Source organism: Piliocolobus tephrosceles, chromosome X (genome assembly GCF_002776525.5).
Source record: "Piliocolobus tephrosceles isolate RC106 chromosome X, ASM277652v3, whole genome shotgun sequence".
NCBI classification, from domain to species: domain Eukaryota; kingdom Metazoa; phylum Chordata; class Mammalia; order Primates; family Cercopithecidae; genus Piliocolobus; species Piliocolobus tephrosceles.
Window position 1 is genome coordinate 869354 of NC_045455.1, and position 21697 is coordinate 891050.

General features: G+C 49.2%; 1 protein-coding gene across 1 annotated transcript; it reads right to left on the reverse strand.

The window, feature by feature from the left end:
* Positions 1-5242: 5242 nt before the first annotated feature.
* Positions 5243-20205, reverse strand: LAMP1 (lysosomal associated membrane protein 1). Its single transcript, XM_023217695.1, has 4 exons — positions 19831-20205; positions 10126-10247; positions 6619-6838; positions 5243-5460 (listed from the first exon to the last, which is right to left on the reverse strand). Exons 1-4 carry the CDS (start codon positions 19886-19888, stop codon positions 5258-5260), a joined length of 603 nt encoding a protein of 200 aa, XP_023073463.1. The 5' UTR covers positions 19889-20205; the 3' UTR covers positions 5243-5257.
* Positions 20206-21697: the final 1492 nt, after the last annotated feature.

The window sequence follows — 21697 nt, forward strand, 5'->3', positions numbered from 1 at the left end:
ACACAACGCGGGAGCCCCGCAGCCCAGTGTAAACACAACGCGGGAGCCCCCGCAGCCCGGTGTAAACACACAGCGCGGGGGCCCCACACCCCGATGTAAAAGCCCCTTCCGGACAGAGCGGAAGATGGCAGAGAAGAGCTGCAGTAACCACACAATGCTCTGAAGTGAGAGGCACCGACAGCCCCTGGGAGCCGTCCCAGCCGGGGATGTGCTCAGGGAACCTCGCTCATTGCCCTCGGCTAAGCTGCAGGTTGACCAGTCCTTTCCAAAACAGCTTCACCTGCTGGGCACGGTGGCCCATGCCTGTAATTCCAGGGCTTTGAGAGGCCAAGGAAGGAGGACTGCTTGAGCCCAGGAGTTCAAGGCCAGCCTGGAAACACAGGGAGACCCCATCTCCACAAAGTATTTCTGAAAAATTAGCCAGGCACGGTGGCATGCGCCTTAGTCCCAGCTGCTCAGAAGGCTGACTCGGGAGGGTCACTGGAGCCTGGAGGCCGAGGCTGCAGCGAGCAGTTATAGTGCTACTGCACTCCAGCCTGGGAGACCCTGTCTCCAAAAACAAAAAGCAGCTTCACGGGTCCTTTATAAAATATTACAGAACACAGTTGAACAGGCAAAAGTTACATGTGCAAAACCCAATCAAAACCGGCCAGTCTCCAAATTCTAGTCTAGATGGCCACACGACACACAGAAAAAGTGTAACCTGGGCTGCTCTGACACTTGTTTTAACCTGTGGTCCACGTAACACGTTCATTTCCCCCCTTGTTTCTGTAGAGTGGTCACGAGAAGTTGGAAACACAACATCATCAGGTCTGACCACCAGTTTAAAGAACTGGAACTTGAGAAATGAGTGTGGATAAAATGCCCGCTTCCTTCTACCCGAATTACCAATGCAAAACCCACACTCTCCTCCCTGAACTCGTACTATTAATACCAAAGTCCTTCCTGCTGAGGACGAGGACGCTGACGGAGAGCTCATCACAGAACACACTGGAGAGTGCCCTGCGCTGCCCGGGGGGAGATGGTGGCACAGGAGCCCCTCGGGAGACCTGAGAACCTGGGGGTCCGCCGCACACCTCTCCCAACCCCCTCCAGAGAGCAGCACGTAGCCGGGCCTTTCCAAAGCTCATATGCTCTGAAGGCCCCTCCTCTTCTCCTGGCAACAGCAGATCCTCACATCAACCTGCAGGCTGCAATTCAGAGCCTCAAGGGTTCGCACCCAGGCTCCTGGCTCATAGCTCCCACAGCCCCTCTTACAGTCTTTTGTGAAAATGTTGGCTGTGTCAGGCCTCTGACCTTCTCCTGCCCCTTTCACCTGTCCTAAGGCAGGACTCATCCTCCCCACCTTTCTGATGGTAGGTCTTTTTTTTTTCTTTTTTTTTGAGACGAGTCTCACTTGCTCTGCCACCCAGGCTGGAGTGCACTGGCGCCATCTCAGCTCACTGCAACCTCCACCTCCAATGTTTTACCATTGATTCCTTCTATTTAAGCTAGGAGTCAGACTCTGTTCCTAGGAATAAAAAAAAAAAATGCTGCCAAATTGGGTGGGAGGTGAGACATGGTGACCTGTGTATGAAGGTGACCTCTATTTCCGACTCCTAACAGAAGTCAGGCAGTCCTCTGATTCTTCAACAAGCATGCACCTATCAGACCCTGAGGATAAAAGACGAAAACACCCCACTCCTCCAGGTGAACTCATAAACCCAGAAGCCTGGCTGAGCCTCACCACAGATCTGCTAACCCCATGTGGGCCTGCGCTGGAAATCCGGTTTGGATAGACCCCTGGCTGACTCCAGCCTCAGGCGCAGCTGCACTCAGACCCTCCAGAGTGATAGTCATCTGCCCTGTTTTTTTGTTTGTTTGTTTGTTTGAGATGGAGTCTCACTCTGTCACCCAGGCTGGAGTGCAATGGCATGATCTAGGCTCACTGCAACCTCCACCTCTTGGGTTCAAGCAATTCTCCTGCCTCAGCCACCTGAGTAGTTGAGACTACAGGCACCTGCCACCACGCCAGGCTAATTTTTGTATTTTTAGTAGAGATGGGTTTTCGCCATGTTGGCCAGGTTGGTCTAGAACTCCTGACCTGAGGTGATCCACCCACATCGACTTCCAAAGTGCTGGGATTACAGGTGTGACCCACTGCATCCAGCCACATCTGCCCTACTTTGCTCAGGAAGGAAGGTACAAAACCAACAGGAAAGTCCATTCAAAGTTGGCTTGTGCTTCATTTCCTTTAAAAATAAAATCTATGAGGTCCCCGAGCTTTATTAGATAAGATGATGTATTGAAAGGCGATACGGGCCGGACATGGTGGCTCACACCTGTGATCCCAGCAGTTTGGGAGGTCTGGAGTCCGAGACCATCCTGGCCAACATGGTGAAACCCTGTCTCTACTAAAAATACAAAAATTAGCCAGACGTGGTGATGCACACCTGTAATCCCAGCTACTCAGGAGGCTGAGGCAGGAGAATCGCTTGAACCCAGGAGGCTGAGGTTGCAGTGAGCCGAGATTGCGCCACCGCACTCCAGCCTGGGCGACAGAGCAAGACTCTGTCTCAAAAAAAAAAAAAGCAAGATGAATGAGGCTTTCTGGTCAAGTGCCACCCAGGTTGGAAGCAGCCTCCAGGTGGCCCCGCCCCAAGCACATGTGCATCTCCACAATGGCTGCCTCCAGGAGGGGCAAGTGGCCAGGGCTGGGCTGTTGGGCCTTTTCTACTTGGAATCACATGCGTGTTCTCCATTAAAAAAGGAACCAATGTCCGGGATGTGGACACGGAGGGAGGCTGTACATGCACAGCAGCAGAGAATACATGGAAACCTAAGACTGCTCTCAAAACTAGTCTATCTTAAAACTAATTATTAGCCTGAAGAAACAGTTTCTCAAAAGAACCTAACAAGCTTCTCTGGACCTGTGAAGCCTTGTCTTTCGTCTAGAGAATCCTGCCACCTGCCTCAGGTGCTCAACATCCTTGCTGACCTCCACCTAGCAGCCCCTCACTTCCAGGCAGAAGTAAGGGAGCCATCACGCGACACGCACCCTTCGGTCACACAGCCACATGCGGACGTGACACGTTCTGCAACCGTGTCCGGGCCTGGACAATAGGGAGTCCCCAACCAAGGTCAGCACCCAATTCTCTCTCATTTCCCAAAAGCTCTGACAGACACTGCATGCCTTTCCTTCTCCTCTTCAAGCCACACTGATGCAGCCCAGAGGCAGCCAGCTAGGTGTGGAGCCCAGGTAATTTGGAAATCGATAACCGGGAACACTAGCCCCACGTGTTACTCTTAACTCCCACTCGGGAGGGAGTGCTGCCCTAGCTGAAGTCACCTTTAGCTCTGGCTGAGGTGTGTCTGAGAGCATGAACACACCTAGACAGGCTGCCAGACGGCCGTCCTCAGACACACACAGCCCATGTGAGAGGACTCTAGCCCACTCTTCCCGATGAAGCAGACACGACTCCAGGCTCCGTGTGAACAGAGGCTGCACCAGGAAAGGGGCTGTCACCATGGCCCCCGGGGCCTTGTGTTGAGGATTAAAGGCAGCAGCACCTATAGAGGACCCAGCTCCCAAGTGTGTTTCCTTCTGAGCCTCCCCTATGGGAGCCCACATGGCCCCATCAAGTCCCAGTCACACCCAGGGTTTCCAAGTCGGGTTCCTTTTCACCCACTCATCAGGGAAGGCAAAGTTTGCTGTAAAGCAAGAGACAGTAAATATTTTAGACTTTGTGGGCTATGGCTGTCAAGACAACACAGCCCTGCCACTGTTCATACAAAAGCAACCACAGATAATGTGTAAATAAATGAGTGTGGCTGTGTTCCAAGAAAATTTAATTAATTTATGGACACTGAATTTTAAATAATCTTTGTGTGTCAATAAATACTCGTTTTCTGATTTGTGGTATGTTACATTTACAAATCAAAAAGCCATTCTTAGCTCATGGGCTGTATGGAAATTGGAGTTGGGCAAGACCGGCCCAGCACCAGGGGCTGCCAGCCTGCAAGAGGACCTGCCCCTCGGGAGCCGGAGGCGGACGAGCCTCCTGGAGCCCAGCAGTCACTCCTCAGCCTTTAAGCAAGACTGCTGAGGAATGTTGCAAACCAAAGGTCTCCACAGTAGTTCTCAAGATTAGAGAAGGCTGTGATGTCTCCTTATATTTCTAGCAGCCAGGAAAGCCCATCCTAAGAGATGTCTCCATACATATTTCTATCAGCTGGGAAAGCCCACCTTAAAGCAAATCATAGGCCCTCACACTTCAGCAAAATGACAACCACCTATGAGCTGCACTGTGAGGCTCGGGAGAGAAGCTCCTCAACAGTAACAGGATTTATCGGGTGTTTGCTAGTGCACTCTGGGCCACATGCTGAGATACACACTTTGCATGCACTTCTCTTTTAATTCTAACAACCTTCCAAGACAGGCTTTTAATCTCATCCCACATGCAAAGAAGATGAGAGGTAAACTACTCTGCTCAAGATCACAGGGCCAGGAGGTGGCCTGGACCCTGCCTGACCCCAGAGCCTGGCGGTTGGGTTAGCAGGTGCATCATCACGGCCCTGACCTCCTAAGAGAGGCAGTGCTAGTCTTTCTGCACCTGTCCCTAAGCTGGCTGGCAAGAGCTGGGTGGAGATAAGACTAGGTCTCTGTGTGAAGGCAACTGGCTCAAACTGCAAGAGATCTGTGACCCTGATCCTATCATCTCTGCCCCAGTAGAAGCACAAAGGTTTCAACTGCTTTGCCCTTCTGACGTTTTCAAGTAATAATTGTATGTATTTACCATGTGTGTCAGGATGTTTTGAAATACATCTACAGCTAAAACCAATCACTTTTTTATGGTGAGAAGAGTTAAAATCTACTTAGCAATATTCCAGCCAGAATACATTATTAACTGTAGTCACATGCTGTGCAACAGATCTCTCCAACTAATTCCTCCTGTCTTCCTGAAACTTTCTATCTTCTGACCAGCTTCACCCCCTAGCCCCTGGTGACCACCATTCTCTCTACCTCCCCGAGTGCTACTTCTTTAGCTGCCATGGGAGGGAGACCACACAACATCTGTCTCTGTCCTGGGATATTTCACTTCAATCTTCTACCCTTTTTAATCAACATGTGTCCACCCTCATCTACAAGTCACCTGCCCTAGGAAGAAGGATGAGAATATTCTGCAGAGACGTCCCTGGCCGTGTGCACACGCCTTCCAAGCAGAGCCCAGTGCCAGGCCACAGAGGAGTGAGGTCACCTACAGTCACTGCAGCCCAACTACCCACCCAGTAGCACCAGAGGGCCAAGGGTCAGTGTCCTACCTTCCCTGCTGAAGTTGCTGTTGGAAAGGTACGCCTGGATGGTGGCATCATGGAGCGTTACGGTCACGTTGTTCATGTGGACCTGGGTGCCACTAACACATCTGTATTTTTTATCTATATCTGCCCTGATGTCAGTTATAGATTCCACAGTCTTGATTTCTAGATTAAAAAAAAAAAAAAATCACAATTGCAAACCACTTTTAGTACTTAGTTTATGTTATTTTAGCCCTGATGTCACAGATTCCACAGTCTTGATTTCTAGATTTAAAAAGAAAAAAAAAAATCACAATTGCAAACTACTTGTGGTACTTAGTTTATTTTATGTGTTTTTTATTTTTTTTGAGATAAGAGTCTTGGGCCGGGCGCGGTGGCTCAAGCCTGTAATCCCAGCACTTTGGGAGGCCGAGACGGGCGGATCACGAGGTCAAGAGATCGAGACCCTCCTGGCTAACACGGTGAAACCCCGTCTCTACTAAAAATACAAAAAATTAGCCGGGCGAGGTGGTGGGCGCCTGTGGTCCCAGCCACTTGGGAGGCTGAGGCAGGAGAATGGCGTGAACCCAGGAGGCAGAGGTTGCGGTGAGCTGAGATCCGGCCACTGCACTCTAGCCTGGGCGACAGAGCAAGATTCCGTCTCAAAAAAAAAAAAAAGAGAGAGATAAGAGTCTTACCCTGTCACCCAGGCTGGAGTGCAATGGCGTGATCTCGGCTCACTGCAACCTCTGCCTTCTGGGTTCAGGCGATTCTCTTGCTTCAGCCTCTTGAATTGCTGGGATTACAGGCATGCGCCACCACGCCCAGCTAATTTTTGTATTTTTAGTAGTGAGGGGGTTTCACCATGTTGGTCAGGCTGGTCTCAAACTCCTGACTTCATGATCTGCCCACCTTGGCCTCCCAAAGTGCTGGGATTACAGGCGTGAGCTACCATGCCTGGCTGCGTGTTTTTTATTTTTTAGAGAGTCTCACTTGGTCACCCAGGCTGGAGTGCAGTGGTACCATCTCGGCTCACTGCAACCTCCGCCTCCTGGGTTCAAGCGATTCTCCTGCCTCAGCCTCCTGAGTAATTAGGATTACAGGTGCCTGCCACTACACCTGGCTAATTTTAGTATTTTTAGTAGAGACAGTGTTTTGCAATGTTGGCCAGGCTGGTCTCAAACTCCTGACCTCAAGTGATCTGTCTGCCTCAGCCTCCCAAAGTGCTAGGACTACAGGTATGAGCCACTACACCCAGCCTGTAATTCTCAGGTAAAAGTAACTTTAGACCATCCTCCAACCCAATTTTCTATCACTTTATAATCGGCCCATCTTGGTTCTTACCTTTGGAGCTTGCACCGGGGAAAAGGTGTGTGTCTGACAAGTTATAAACAAAACTCATGAGCTGGACGCTGTAACGTGTTGCGTTTCTTGTGAAATTGAGGGTTAGTGTCTGTCCTCTTCCAAAAGCAATCACGAGACTGGGGTTGGAAGTGTTCTCTTTTCCACAGGAGCTGCTGTTGAGCACTACTTTGGCATCTGATGGCAGGTCAAAGGTTATGTTCTAGAATAAACACAATTAAATATAACCCAATTGGCATACAGGTTATTAAAAGTTCAAAGAGAGATTTTCTGTAAGTCTGATATAAACTTATACTCCATTTCCAGCTCAGATATCACTACTGAGGTACTCATTTTTAATATAAACCAAAGAAAGGTTAGTGTTATATGTCAGTAACAGACTGAAAAGTATTTCAGGTATAAGAGAAAGTTGACTTAATAATTCTTATAATCAAAAATTTGCAGCTGGGCATGGTGGCTCACACGTGTAATCCCAACACTCTGGGAGGCTGAGGTGGGGGGACTGCTTGAGCCCAGGAGTTCAAGACCAGCCTGGGCAACATAGCAAGACCCCATCTCTACAAAAACAAAATAAACTAATTGTGGTGGCATCCGCCTGCAGTCCTGGCTACTCAGGAGGCTGAGGCAGGAGGATCGCTTGAGCCTAGGTTTGAGGCTGCAGTGAACTACGATTGCACCAATGCACTCCAGCCTGGGCAACAGACCAAGACCCTGTCTCTAAACAGAAGAACCCCATAAATTTTCTGTTAATATAACAGAATTTAAAGCGTCTTGAAATTGAAATAATTTATACCAGTTTCAGGGTGTGACATATATTTGAGAAAAGCTATCACTACTTTTTTGCTATAGAAATGTTCATTTAAATAATGTGTCTTTAAATAAAGGAAGTGTTCATAGCACAAATGTTTAAATTTACTATTATAAGCAAAACAAGCAACGGGAAAACCACCTAATGTTCATCAAAATAAACCAGATAGGTCAAATGAACTACAGTGAAGCAGTATATACTAATGTGGGCAAAAAAAAAACACCACGAAACTACAGAGGTGATCAAGACATGCTTTGTGAAATAACAAAGTGCATAACAGCATAATGTGACCTCATTTGTGAAACATAATTTACAACAAAATATTTTTAAAATCCAACCACCAAAACCAAACATTAAAAAAGTGATGTAGAAATTAAATAAAAAGTGCTTGGAGACCAGGTACGTTGGGGCACTCCTGTAATCCCAGCACTTTGGGAGGCCGAGGTGGGCAGATCACCTGAGGTCAGGAGTTCGAGACCAGCCTGACCAATGTGGAGAAACCCTATGTCTACTAAAAATACAAAAATTAGCTGGGCACATGCCTGTAATCCCAGCTACTTGGGAGGCTGCGGCAGGAGAATTGCTTGAACCCAGGAGGCAGAGGTTGCTGTGAGCCAAGACCGCGTCATTGCACTCCAGCCTGGGTGACAAGAGCAAAACTCTCCAAAAAAAAAAAAAAAAAAAAGTGCTTGGAGGCCAGGCACGGTGGGGTACGCCTGTAATCCCAGCACTGCGGGAGGCCAAGGTGGGCAGATCACTTGAGGCCAGGAGTTTAAGACCAGCCTGGCCAACACAGTGAAACCCATCTCTACTAAAAATACAAATAATTAGCTGGCCATGGTGGCACGTACCTATAGTCCCAGCTACTGAGGAAGCTGAGGCACAAGACTCAGTCAAACCTGGGAGGCGGAGGATACAGTAAGCCGAGATCTTGGCACTCTACTCCAGCCGCCTGGGGGACAGAGTGTGACTCTGTCTCAGAAAAAAGAAAAAAGGCTTTGACAAGTATTTATAATTTGAGACTGGACTTTTTTTTTTTTTTTGAGATGGTCTTGCTCTGTCACCCAGGCTGGAGTGCAGTGGCAAGATCATAGCTCACTGCAGCCTCGACCTCACAGGCTCAAGCAATGCTCCCAACTCAGCCTCCCCAGTAGCTGGGGCCACAGGCGCACTCCACCATGTCTGGCTTTCTTTTTTTTTTAAAGAGATAAGATCTCGCTGTCTTGGATTTTTAAAATATTTTGTTATTACAAATGGCTTTAGTCATCCCAAAGAAACACAAAGCCATTTCAACAAAACTACTAAGGAACATTTTAATCAAACGAGTACAGTGTTTGTAGGACTGCATGTCAAACAACCATTTATATACATTTCTTGGAGTATAATAATTTCTCTAAAGTGAATCAGGCCGGGTGCAGTGGCTCATGCCTGTAATCCCAGCACTTTGGGAGGCCGAGGCGGGCGGATCACAAGGTCAGGAGATCGAGACCATCCTGGCTAACATGGTGAAACCCTGTCTCTACTAAAAATACAAAAAAATTGGCCGGGCGAGGTGGCAGGCGCCTGTAGTCCCAGCTACTCAGGAGGCTGAGGCAGGAGAATGGCGTGAACCCGGGAGGTGGAGCTTGCAGTGAACAGAGACTGCGCCACTGCACTCCAACCTGGGCAACACAGCGACACTCTGTCTCAAAAAATAAATAAATCAAAAAAGCCACATTCACAGAGCATGGAAAAGATTCAAGACTTAATTACTAATAGGGGAGTGTGTTAACAAATTATAGTGAACTAACATAATAAAGTATTACATTATGATCATAAAAGACAATCATGAAGAAAACCAGAGCTGGGAGCTGGTGGCTCACCCCTGTAATTCCAACACTTTGGAGGCCAAGGCAGGCAGATCACTTGAGGTCAGGAGTTTGAGACCAGCCCAGCCAACACGGTGAAACCCCGTCTCTACCAAAAATACAAAAATCAGCCAGGCATGGTGGTGGGCACCTGCAGTTCCAGCTACTCAGGAGGCTAAGCAGGAGAACTGCTTGAACCCAGGAGACGGCCGAGGTTGTGGTGAGCTCAGATCGTGCCACTGCACTCCAGCCTGGGCAACAAAGCGAGATTCCGTCTCAAAAAAAAAAAAAGAAAACTAGAAAAATGTTCATGATAAGCCGGGCGCAGTGGCTCATGCCTATAATCCCAGCACTTTGGGAGGCCAAGGTGGGCAGATCACGAGGTCAGGAGATCGAGACCATCCTGGCTAACATGGTGAAACCCTGTCTCTACTAAAAATACAAAAAATTAGCCGGGCATGGTGGCGAGTGCCTGTAGTCCCAGCTACTCGGAAGGCTGAGGCAGGAGAATGGCATGAACCCGGCAGGCGGAGTTTGCAATGAGCGGAGATCGCACCCCTGCACTCCAGCATAGGCGACAGAGCGAGACTCTGTCTCAAAAAAAAAAAAAAAATGTTCATGATAAATAGTGAGGTGCAGCACATATAAAGGTTTGTTATTGTGCCTGTGGCTATGGCACATGACAACACAGGTTACTGACAACGCCAGAAGGAAATACAGATAAGAAAAGCGCCGTGTTTTATATGGGGCCATTTTTCAAAGACTTGGTTGAAATGTTAAAAATCATCTTTCCACACACACAAGGGAAGCATGAAGTGCCCTGGTGTTTCCTACCTTAGGGCCACTCTTGGTGTCGTAGTTCACTGAGAAGGCAGCAGAGAAGTTGGCCATTATGCAAGCGGTCCCGTTGCCATTTTTCACCATAAACATTGCTGCTGATGCACACTGCATGAGGCCTGTCAATTCCAGGGAAGACAGAGACCATCAAAAACTCTCCAGAAAACACGACTGAGTATCCCCAGTTTCCACAGCTGTAGCAGTGATGGGTTTTGTTACAAGATTTCACTGTTTCTCTTTTTTATTTTTATTTTTTTTAAGATGGAGTCTCACTCTGTCACCAGGCTGGAGTGCAGTGGTGCAACCCTGGCTCACTGCAACCCCTACCTCCCAGGTTCAAGCAATTCTCCTGCCTCAGCCTCCCGAGTAGCTGGGACTGCAGGCACGTGCCACCAAACCCAGCTAATTTCTGTTTTTAGTAGTGACGGGGTTCTGCCATGCTGGTCAGGCTGGTCTTGAACTCCTGACCTCAGGTGATCCACCCACCTTGGCCTCCCAAAGTGCTGGGATTACAGGCGTGAGTCACTGCACCCAGCCTCCACTGTGTTTCTTAAATCCAATGAAGAACCAGACACATGGATTATGCGGCCAGTTCACCTGGTGCCCTGTCCCTTGCGGATACTGTTCTGAAATTGTCATCTCTAAGCCCATGTGATTGAGTTTGCCAGACTGGTCTTTTGCTATTTAGTGCTTTATTTCAGAACACTTATCAAGAAGGCACATGTCAATTTCCGCATCATCCTAGGCGTACACTGCTCCGCCTTTTTCAGAGGATCTCTGTAAGACGGAGTGCCTTGAAGGCACGACTCGCCCATCTGCAGAAATCCAAGGGAGGGTCTGCAGGATCTTTCACTGTGGTCCTCACCTGCTACTTAACATCTGGTTAGTTTTATTTCTCATGGACTCAAAGGGCTGAGCTCTTTGCCCAATTTCAGAAAGGTCCTCACAGCACTGCACATCCCGTGGAGTGGCCTCCCTTCCCCATCCTGAAGCAAAGGGACCGAATGGAAGCGCTAGAGGTCTTGCCAGCTTGACAGTGGTCACCGCTAAATATTTCCTCTCTTACCCCACTTCACTGATCAGGATGTTTGGTAACAAATGCAATCTGATCACTATGGTAGAGACACTGGTAATTGTACAAATCGCACGTTATTACACAGTTTTTTCATTACAGATTGGAAAACAGGTGTTTTTGCCTGTTCTAAAGCCAAACACCGATCTGCCACCACTGGGAACCATGCAGAAAATGGCATGCTTTCACTTGTCTCTGCTGCTACAAGCTCGTGTATGCCAGTCCGGTGAGCACTCACCCCCGGGGGCTGATCTCACACTGCGTGAGCACACACACACCCGGGTCTCATTGGTCACGCTAAATGTAAGTGCAATTCAGGCACGCTGTGAGGGCAGATACTGAAAGACAGGACGCTCAGCTTTTCATTGAAAATCCTATTCCCTGGAAAAGTAATGGATTCCAGTGAATCCAGCTCATTTCAACCTTGGGTCTTTCACAAAATAGTATCTTTAGAGCAACTATACTTCAAGCCTAAAGCAAAGCATATAACCAGAAGTCCCACCTATCTTCTCTTTGGTAAAGGAAATACCAAAATCTATGTCCATAAAGAAAAGGTGCTGCCAGGCACGGTGGCTCACGTCTGTAATCCCAGCACTTTGGTGGGAGGCTGAGGCGGGTGGACCACGAAGTCAGGAGTTCAAGACCAGCCTGACCAACATGATGAAACCCCGTCTCTACTAAAGCTACAAAAATTAACTGGGCATGGTGGCAGGCGCCTGTAATCCCAGTTACTCAGGAGGCTGAGGTAGGAGAATCGCTTAAACCAGGGAGGCAAAAGTTGCAGTGAGTCGAGATCGTGCCACTACACTCCAGCCTGGGTGACAAGAGCAAAACTCTGTCTCAAAAAAAAAGACGAAAGAAAGAAAGAAAAAGAAAAGGTGCTACAGGACAATCAAATAAAGTAGGGCATGAAAGAAAACCTCCAGTCTACTGTCTGCTTTGCTTGGTTTTTCAACCCACACTCTGCAACACGCAGGCAGGATCATACTAACGGCACTTCCAATGAATCTAGAGAATCTAGAGAAGATTCTGTCACTTATTTTCAACATAGTAAAGGTTTCTAAAAACAGACAAAATATCCTCAATCTTGTGAGAGATCAGATGAGTGCACAGAAGCTGCAGCAGATGCCAGCAAGAAAGCAGCAGCGGACAGGCAGACACAGCAGACACCAGAGACTTAACACTGACGGGAGCTCAGCGTGGACAGGGCCACTGCCTACCCCGCCCTCAGATGAGGAGTCACAGGGCTCACAGCCACCGCTGACAACCCAGGTGCCCGCATGGAAGAATCCACAGGCCAGCTTTTTATTAAGCTGCCCTTTTATAAGTTTTCTCAAACACTTTTTACCGACCCAAAGCATTTCATTAGGAAATACTTCAAACTAAGTTTTTTTCAATTATACAATTTTCTTTTCACTTAGTAAATATGCTGAGGGTTTCAGCTTTTTTATTTTTACTTTTTAGAGACTGAGTCTCACTCTTGCCAAGGCTGGAGGGCAGCAGCCCTCCACCTCCCAGGTTCAAGCGATTCTGGTGCCTCAGCCTCCTGAGTAGCCGGGACTACAGGTTTGTACCACCACGTCTGGCTACTTTTTGTATTTTTAGTGGAGACGGGGTAGGCAGGGTTTTGCCATGTTGGCCAGGCTGGTCTCCAACTCCTCGCCTCAAGTGATCCACCTGCCTCGGCCTCACAAAGTGCTGGGATTATAGGCGTTAAGCTACGCTGCCCGGCCAGGTCTCAGCTTTCAGAGGAAAACAAAGAAATATTAAAATGAATTTAAAGTAAGCTTTGGCAGCACAAGATGCCTGCATTACTCTGGAGAGACCCAGGAATTCTGAGTTATTAAACTTAGGCTCAGAAGGCAATTTTGGAAAAGAGGAAAATAAGAGCATTAACAGACAGAGCTTGAAGAGAGAATGTACGTATGCTAAAGGTCAGAAGTTTTTAAAAAAATTCCACAACAGGCCAGGCGCGGTGGCTCATGCCTGTAATCCCAGCACTTTGGGAGGCCGAGGTGGGTGGATCACAAGGTCAGGAGATCAAGACCATCCTGGCTAACACGGTGAAACCCCGTCTCTACTAAAAATACAAAAAATTAGCCGGGCGTGGTGGCGGGCGCCTGTAGTCCCAGCTACTCAGGAGGCTGAGGCCGGAGAATGGCATGAACCCAGGAGGCGGAGCTTGCAGTGAGCAGAGATCGCGCCACTGCACTCCAGCCTGGGCGACAGAGCAAGACTCCGTCTCAGGAAAAAAAAAAAAATCCGGCCGGGCGCGGTGGCTCAAGCCTGTAATCCCAGCACTTTGGGAGGCCGAGACGGGCGGATCACGAGGTCAGGAGATCAAGACCATCCTGGCTAACATGGTGAAACCCCGTCTCTACTAAAAAATACAAAAAAAAACTAGCCGGGTGAGGTGGCGGACGCCTGTAGTCCCCGCTATTCGGGAGGCTGAGGCAGGAGAATGGCGTAAACCCAGGAGGCGGAGCTTGCAGTGAGCTGAGATCTGGCCACTGCACTCCAGCCTGGGCGACAGAGCGAGACTCCGTCTCAAAAAAAAAAAAAAAAAAAAAAAATCCGTAACACCGGCAATTGGTTAGCAAAAAAAAATAGACAAAACACCTTCTCAAATAAGTTTCAATGTTCCCAATACCTGACAAGTGTCACAGTCCAACAGGACAGCTGTTGGCAGCATCGCCAAGGTGGGCGCCCTGGCCTACTGGTGACTGCTCTCTCTGGCAGTCCTGTACTCAGACATGAACACGATCACTTCTCCAGGGATCACATAAAGGAGGAACTGTGGCTTGTTCCTTCAAAATACTCCCACTTGGGAGAAATCCTATTCTCTGAAACAAGTGCCGCTGTGGGAAGCATGCGTGCTTCTAAGTCAGAGGCCTCAGTTCTTGGAGGCTCCTCCAGCACTTACTAGCTGTGCAACCGTGGCCAGTAGCAAAGCCCAATCCCCAGTCTCTGCGCCCAGAGCAGGAGGGGAAAGTGCCAGTGCCTCGGGGCTGTCAGAGCAGCTGAGCATTTGGTGCCCAGCACTGACGCCAGCTTTGATGTCAGCTATTATTAAATATCTGCACAGGCACAGAAGGTTCCTATCAAGTTCATCATTCAATCCTCAGTATCTGACACAAAATATCAAAAACTATCTCATTTAACAAGCACTTCGAATGCACTTACTTTGTGCCAGATGCTGCTCTAAGCACATCCCAATTATCATGACAACTCTTCACAGGGAGATTAAGGCATAGAGCAGTCAATGAACCCACCCAGGTCACGCAGCTAGTGAGTGGTGCAGACCTAGATCTAAAAGAGGGTCTTCTGGCTCACAGCACGTGCCACCTCTGAGCCACACTGCCTCTCCAGCACTTGACGATCGAGGGAACGGGCTTCCCATCAGGAAACACTGGCTAGGTGCAGTGGCTCATGCCTGTAATCTCAGCACTTTGGGAGGCTGAGGAAGTGGAGGCCTGCTTGAGGCTAGGAGTTTCAGACTACGCTGGTCAACACAGCAAGACCTTGTCTCTTAAAAAAAAAATTAAAATTTTTCTGAATTAAAATAAATAAAAATTAAGAAATACCTGCTTTTGACATTAAAGATTACCATCTGAAGAAATGAGTAAAAAACTTCATTTTAAAAAATTAGGCCGGGCGCAGTGGCTCATGCCTGTAATCCCAGCACTTTGGGAGGCTGAGGCAGGCGGATCACCTGAGGTCAGAAGTTTTATACTAGCCTAGCTAGAAGTTTTATACTAGCCTAGCTAGAAGTTTTATACTAGCCTAGCCTAAGTTTAACATGGCGAAACCCCGTCTCCACTAAGAAAAAAAAAAAAATACACACACACACACACACACACACACACACACACACACACACACTAGCCGGGCGTGGTGGCACACGCCTATAGTCCCAGCTACTCGGGAGGCTGAGGCAGAAGAATCACTTGAACCCGGGAGGGGGAGATTGCAGTGAGCCGAGATTGTGCCACTGCACTCCAGCCTGGACGACAAAAAGACACTCTGTCTCGAAAAAAAAATTTATTAAGAAATCACATCTTAGGCTGGGCGCGGTGGTCCAACACCTGTAATCCCAGCACTTTCGGAGGCCGAGGTGGGCTGATCACCTGAGGTTAGGAGTTTGAGACCACCTTGACCAATCATGGAGACACCCTGTCTCCACTAAAAATACAAAATTAGCTGGGCATGGTGGCACATGCCTGTGATCCCTGGTACTCGGGAGGCTGAGGCAGGAGAATCACTTGAACCCAGGACGCGGAAGGCAGTGAGCCAAGATCGCACCATTGCACTCCAGCCTGGACGACAAGAGTGAAACTACGACCAAAAAAAAAAAAAAAAAATCACATCTTAGCATCTTAGTTTTTGTTGGCTTGATTCTTTTAAATATGGCATTTTTATTCTACTTAACCAATGATGCAGAATCATTTATAAAGAATTAAAGGAAAAAAATACCATCCCAGGCACGGAATCACACCCTCTAGAGGCAGGGTATAAGAGTGTGTGTGTATATTTTTTTATGGAAACAGTCTTGTTCTGTCACCCAGGCTGGAGCCCAGTAGCATGATCTTCATTTACTGCAATCTCTGTCTCCTGGGTTCAAGCAATTCTCCTACCTCAGCCTCCCAAGCAGCTGGGACTACAGGTGCACGCTACCATGCCCGGCTTATGTTTTTTGTATTTTAGTAGAGATGGGATTTCACCATGTTGCCCAGGCTGGTCTCGAACTCCTGAACTCATGCAATCCGCCTGCCTAGGCCTCCCAAAGTGCTAGGATTACAGGTGTAAGCCACCGCGCCTGGCCGTATTATTTCTTTTTAATTTTTTTGTAGAGACACTTGTCTCACGTATTGCCCAGGCTGATCTCAAGCAATCCTCCTGCCTTAGCCTCCCAAAGTACTGAGATGACAGGCATGAGCAACTGTGCCTTGCTGTGGTATGTATATTTCTAAAAAGCTGATCCTGCGGATCTATGCATATGTTTGGTTAAGAACCACTGCTATAAAATTGATCCTTTCTTCATGTATGTACTCAGCATTTACTACGTGTCAGTCAGGAAGGGAGACACACAGGCCAAAATCATCCCAGTGCAGCCGACCAGATGCTACCATGCAGAAGCACATGCAATAAAAGTCTTAGGAACAGAGAAGAAAGGGTAACGTTGTCTGGGATGGGGCTAATGTAATACAAATTCAAAATTATAGGGCTACCAAGACATTCTGACCTCAAATCTACTGACAAATTAGTTCTTTCCGTGGCATAACTGACAATCTGCACAATCAAAGGTAACATCAGTTAGTAGAAATTTTTTTTTTTTTTTTTTGAGACGGACTCTTGCTCTGTCACCCTGAAGTGCAGTGGCATGATCTTGGCTCACTGCAACCTCCGCCTCCCAGGTTCAAGCAATTCTCCTGCCTCAGCCTCCTGAGTAACTGGGACTACAGGCCTGTGCCACCATGCCCAGCTAACTTTTTAAAAATAATTTTAGTAGAGACAGGATTTCACCATGTTGGCCTGGATGGGTCTCAATCTCTTGACCTAGTGATCCGCCTGCCTCAGCCTCCCAAAGTGCTGGGATTACAGGCATGAGTCACCGCACCTGGCTTTTCTTTCTTCTTTTTTTTTTTTTGAGATTGAGTTTCGATTTTGTCATCCAGACTGGAGTGCAATGGCATGATCTCAGCTCCCTGCAACCCCTGCCTCCTGGGTTCAAGCAATTCTCCTGCCTCAGCTTCCCGCGTAGCTGGGATTACAGGCGCCAGCCACCACACCACGCCCAGCTAATTTTTGTATTTTCAGTAGAGATGGGGGTTTCACCACATTGGCCAGGCTGGTCTTGAACCCCTGACCTCAGGTGATCCACCCACCTCGGCCTCCCAAAGTGTGGAGATTACAGGCATGAACCACTGCACCCAGCCAAGTATAAAGTTTTTCAAACCTCCTAAGTGACAGTTGCTCAAGTGGAAAGAGTAATGCAGTCATCCTGCTGACATCAATGGTTTAAAGGGTCACATTATGCAATCACAGCTAATCCATCTATCAAGACAAGTTTCAGTTCATGTTTGTCTGAGCTTTCTAAGTATTCAAACACAGTAGCTTTAAGCAATGCCTAATTATTAATATAGTGGAAATTCGTAATTGAGCAGTTTTTTTTTTTTTTTAAAAAGGTTTTTGGTGAAATTTGCACACTAAAATAAACATTTTAAATATCTTTAAATACAAGTTGTTAAAAGGCCTTTTTTAAAAGTTGGATTTTGGCCAGGCATGGTGGCTCATGGCTGTAATCCCAGCACTTTGGGAGGCTGAGGCAGGTGGATCACGAGGTCAGGAGTTCGAGACCAGCCCAGCCAGCATGGTGAAAACCCATCTCTACTAAAACTACAAAAATTAGCCAGGCATGGCGGCGTGCGCCTGTAGTCCCAGTCACTAGAGAGGCTGAGGCAGGAGAACTGCTTGAACCCAGGAGGCGGAGGCTGCAGTGAACCAAGATCACACCACTCACTGCAGTCCAGCCTGGGTGACAGAGCAAGACTCTGTCTCAAAAAAAAAAAGCTGGGCCGGGCACAGTGGCTCAAACCTGTACTCCCCGCACTTTGGGAAGCAGAGGCAGGCGGATCAAGACCAGCCTAACCAACACGGTGAAACCCTATCTCTTACCAAAAATACAAAAATTAGCCCAGCATGGTGGCGGGTGCCTGTAATCCCAGCTACTCTGGAGGCTGAGGCAGAAGAATTGCTCGAACCCGGGAGGCAGAGGTTGCAGTGAGCCAAGATTGTGCCACTGCACTCCAGCCTAGGCACAGAGCAACTCCATCTCAAAAAAAAAAGTTAAGATTGTAAACATAAAAGATACAATGGAACAGACCTTAGAAGGCTAATTACATGAGCAATATTCCAATCACAATATTAGGGAGTTACGGATTTTTCACTTCATTTTTAAAGTGACTTTTTTTGGTTTTTTTTTTTTTTTTTTTTTTTGTATGGAGTCTTGCTCTGTTGCCCAGGCAGGGGTGCAGTGGCGTGATCTCAGCTCACTTCAACCTCTGCTTCCTGGGTTCAAGCAATTCTTCTGCCTCAGCCTCCCAAGTAGCTGGGATTACAGGCGTGCGCCACCATGCCCGGCTAATTTTTGTATTTTTGTAAAGACCAGGTTTCACCATATTGGCCAGGCTGGTCTCGAACTCATGACCTCATGATCCGTCCGCCTCAGCCTCCCAAAGTGTTGGAATTACAGGCGTGAGCCACTGCGCCGGCCTAGAGTGAGTTTTTAAAACATGAAACAAAACATCAAAATCATGAGGCTTATGAGCATCTGTAACAAAGAACAATGCAGTTGCTGTGACATGACAAAACTTGTTTCTGCAACTCCTCTCATTAACTACACTGGACCCTGTCGCAGGAGTTGAGCAAGGCTTCAGGTTTACTATTGGAATAAGTTCATCTCTGTGGCTATTCAGGCAGTTCAAAGAATTCATTTTACACAACAGGCAAAACAAAAAAGGGAAACCAAAATCCATTCACTGACAGTAACTGAGTTTTAGTGTTGGATGGGACTGAGGAATTTAAAGAAGTCAAGACAGGTGTGTACAGGAGTGTATTTCTATATCTACTCAACTCACATACACTCCCTCAGCTTGATTCTACATCACCTTTCAGATCCTGGCACTTAAGATAATCTTCCCATATTACTGGGGGGGTGGGGGGGAGGTGAGAAAACAGTGCCCCAGAGGTGGGGCGGCAGGGCGCATCGGACCGTCTTAAAGAGATAGCACACATCCTCTTAGGAAGAGAGAATAAATAATTAGAACGAAATTCACCTGTCAATACAATATTGAGCACCTACTGCCCGTCTGGGCTCTATAAACTGACAGAAGAGAACGATGCTTCCCCACGTGTTCCCGGGTCCCGCGTTTTGGCCTAGAGGAACGGCGGTCTTTAAACTACTTACTAGACACGAACATTGCCACCGTGAGTCTGACGCCAGCTTTCCCTCATCTTGTCTGCTATGGAATCTTGTGAAATCCCAAAGATAACTTTAAAAATTATTTTAACATACACGTGAATTCACAATAACATAAATACATTCGCATCTCCTCCACACTGCGGCAAGAGGCGAAAGGTTCAAGTACAAAGGTGGGGAATGCTGGCGCCGGCTTCTCCCTGTCCTGGCTGAAATCCATCTTGGAAAGAGCTTGATCTAGGTCACCCGCCCGGGGGCTGAGACCACAGACGTCCCTGCCACCTTCGGCGGCGCAGCCTCGTCTAGATCTCACCGCCTCAACTTGCCAGGAAACTTAACGACCTGAAAGCACCAGACCGCCGAGCTTTCGCACTCAACATCCCAGAAAAACTGAGTTCAGTGAGACAGACCCTAGAGGAGCCAGGTCCTGGGATGAGACCTCCTGGTCCCCCAAGCACCTGCCACTGAGTTCTGCCCCGACCCTACGACCCCGAGAGAAACACCCGCCCGCAGGCAGAGCCGGCCGGGGCCGGGAGCAGTGGGTGCGGGGCGACCCGCGGGACAACGACCCGGCAGCCACCCGCCCTCAAGACCCAGGGGCCTCGTCCCCGCCCGGTCCCGCCGCTCCCAGGCCCCGCCTCGACCCCCTCACCGAGCAGCAGCAGCAGCAGCAGCAGTAGGGACCGCCGGGCGCTGCCGGGGGCCGCCATGGCGCGAGGCGGCCGGGTACAGTGCGGGGAGCGGGGGCGCGGGCGACGGTTGGGCAGCGGACTGCCGGGCGCGGGGGCGGCGGCGGGGCGCGGGAGCCAAGGGCTGGCGTGAGAGACGGCGGCGTTCCCAGACGCAAGAGGCCCGGCCACTGCGACGCCGGCACGAAGAAGACCCAGCGGCCGGCAGCGCCTGTCACGTGAGCTGCGCCGCGCCCGGGCGTCACGTGACCCCGCGGGTCTCGCGAGAGCGCGCGCGTCGGGCGCCGGCGGATCGGCTCACCGCAGGTGCAGCAGCCTCCAGCACCGCGCGCCCAGTCACGCGTGATGCAGGCCGGCACGTGACCCGCAGCAGCACGTGACCCTGCACCCACGTGACCCGGCCTGGTCCGGGGGCCTGGGGCCAGCCGAGGTCCTGAAACGGGAAGTGGGCTGGGTTCGGGGAAAAGGAAGAGGAAGAGTCGTGGCGGGAGAAAGTGAGGAAAGAGGAAGTCCGCGACGGGAGAAAGGGCAGACCGAGCGCGGACGCCCAGGCCTCCCGTCAGCCTGCGAGGCCGGGCCGGCCGCGTCCCATCCGCGTCCAATCCGCGGGCGTCCTTTTGGACCGGAGGGTGGTCGGGGTGGCAGCCGGTAACCGCCGGGTGCGCGGCCGGGGATGGGCGAAGTGTTTGTCTTGTCGTAAGTGGGAAGCAAGTTCCTCTCACAGGGAGGCCACTGTGCCCAAACTACTGAGTGGTTTTAGGAAGGCAATAAGGGATTTGAAATGGGTCAGTGCGGCCTTCCGCTCGTTAATCGCAGACTGAGGGAAGACGGCACCGGGCTGCCCAAGGTGAAGGTGAAGGTGAAGGTGCCATGGCGATACTCTTTGGCTTACGCGAAGGTCCTGTCCAGCCCCCCCCCTTTTTTTTTTTTTTTTTTGAGACGGAGTCTCGCTCTGTCGCCCAGGCTGGAGTGCAGTGGCGCGATCTCGGCTCGGCTCGTGTAACCTCCGCGTCCCGCATTCAAGCGATTCTCCTGCCTCAGCCTCCCGAGTAGCTGGGATTACAGGCGCCCGCCACCACGCTGGGCTAATTTTGTATTTTTAGTAGAGACAGGGTTTCACCAGTTGGCCAGGGTGGTCTTTGGTCTTGAACTCCTGACCTCAAACAATCCACCTGCCTCGGCCTCCCAAAGTGCTGGGATTACAGGCCTGATGAGCCACTGCGCCCGGCCCCTGCATGCTAGAAGTCTGAAGATGCTCTGTTTTTTGGCTTGTCACCGTGTAGGATTTATGGCTTTTTGTTAAAATACTATTTAAGCAAGGCCCCTCCGCTACGGCTTTGTATAAAGCACCCTTCGCATAAGTAACTACATCTTAGAAAAAGGTTTAATCTTATATTTCGCAAGGCATCATACCAACAGGGACCGGATGTTCACTCAACCAGATAAAGACACAACTAGGCACCCTCTTATTGTCAGTCCTCACCAGAGGACTGTGACCTTAAAAAGGGCAGGATTTGACCAAGTCAACACTGGCATTTTGATAGACCCCGTCTTGCTGTCACTTGTACTTAGCACCCTGCGTCTGCTGCCTCAGGATCTGCTCACATCAAAGACTTCCTTGGAAGACAGTGACTTCTGTCTGGATCAGGCGGGAATACACTCCTAGTTCCCGTCATCGATTTCCTTGGATTGATCCATTAACCCTTTTTCCTATCCCCTTTCTCTTGGTGTTAGATGTTACTTTGTTTGATGGGGAATGTTTACTCCATAATGTTTATATTTTAAGTACACTATGATGTATAGCTTGCAGTATTGGCTGACTCGTGGAGT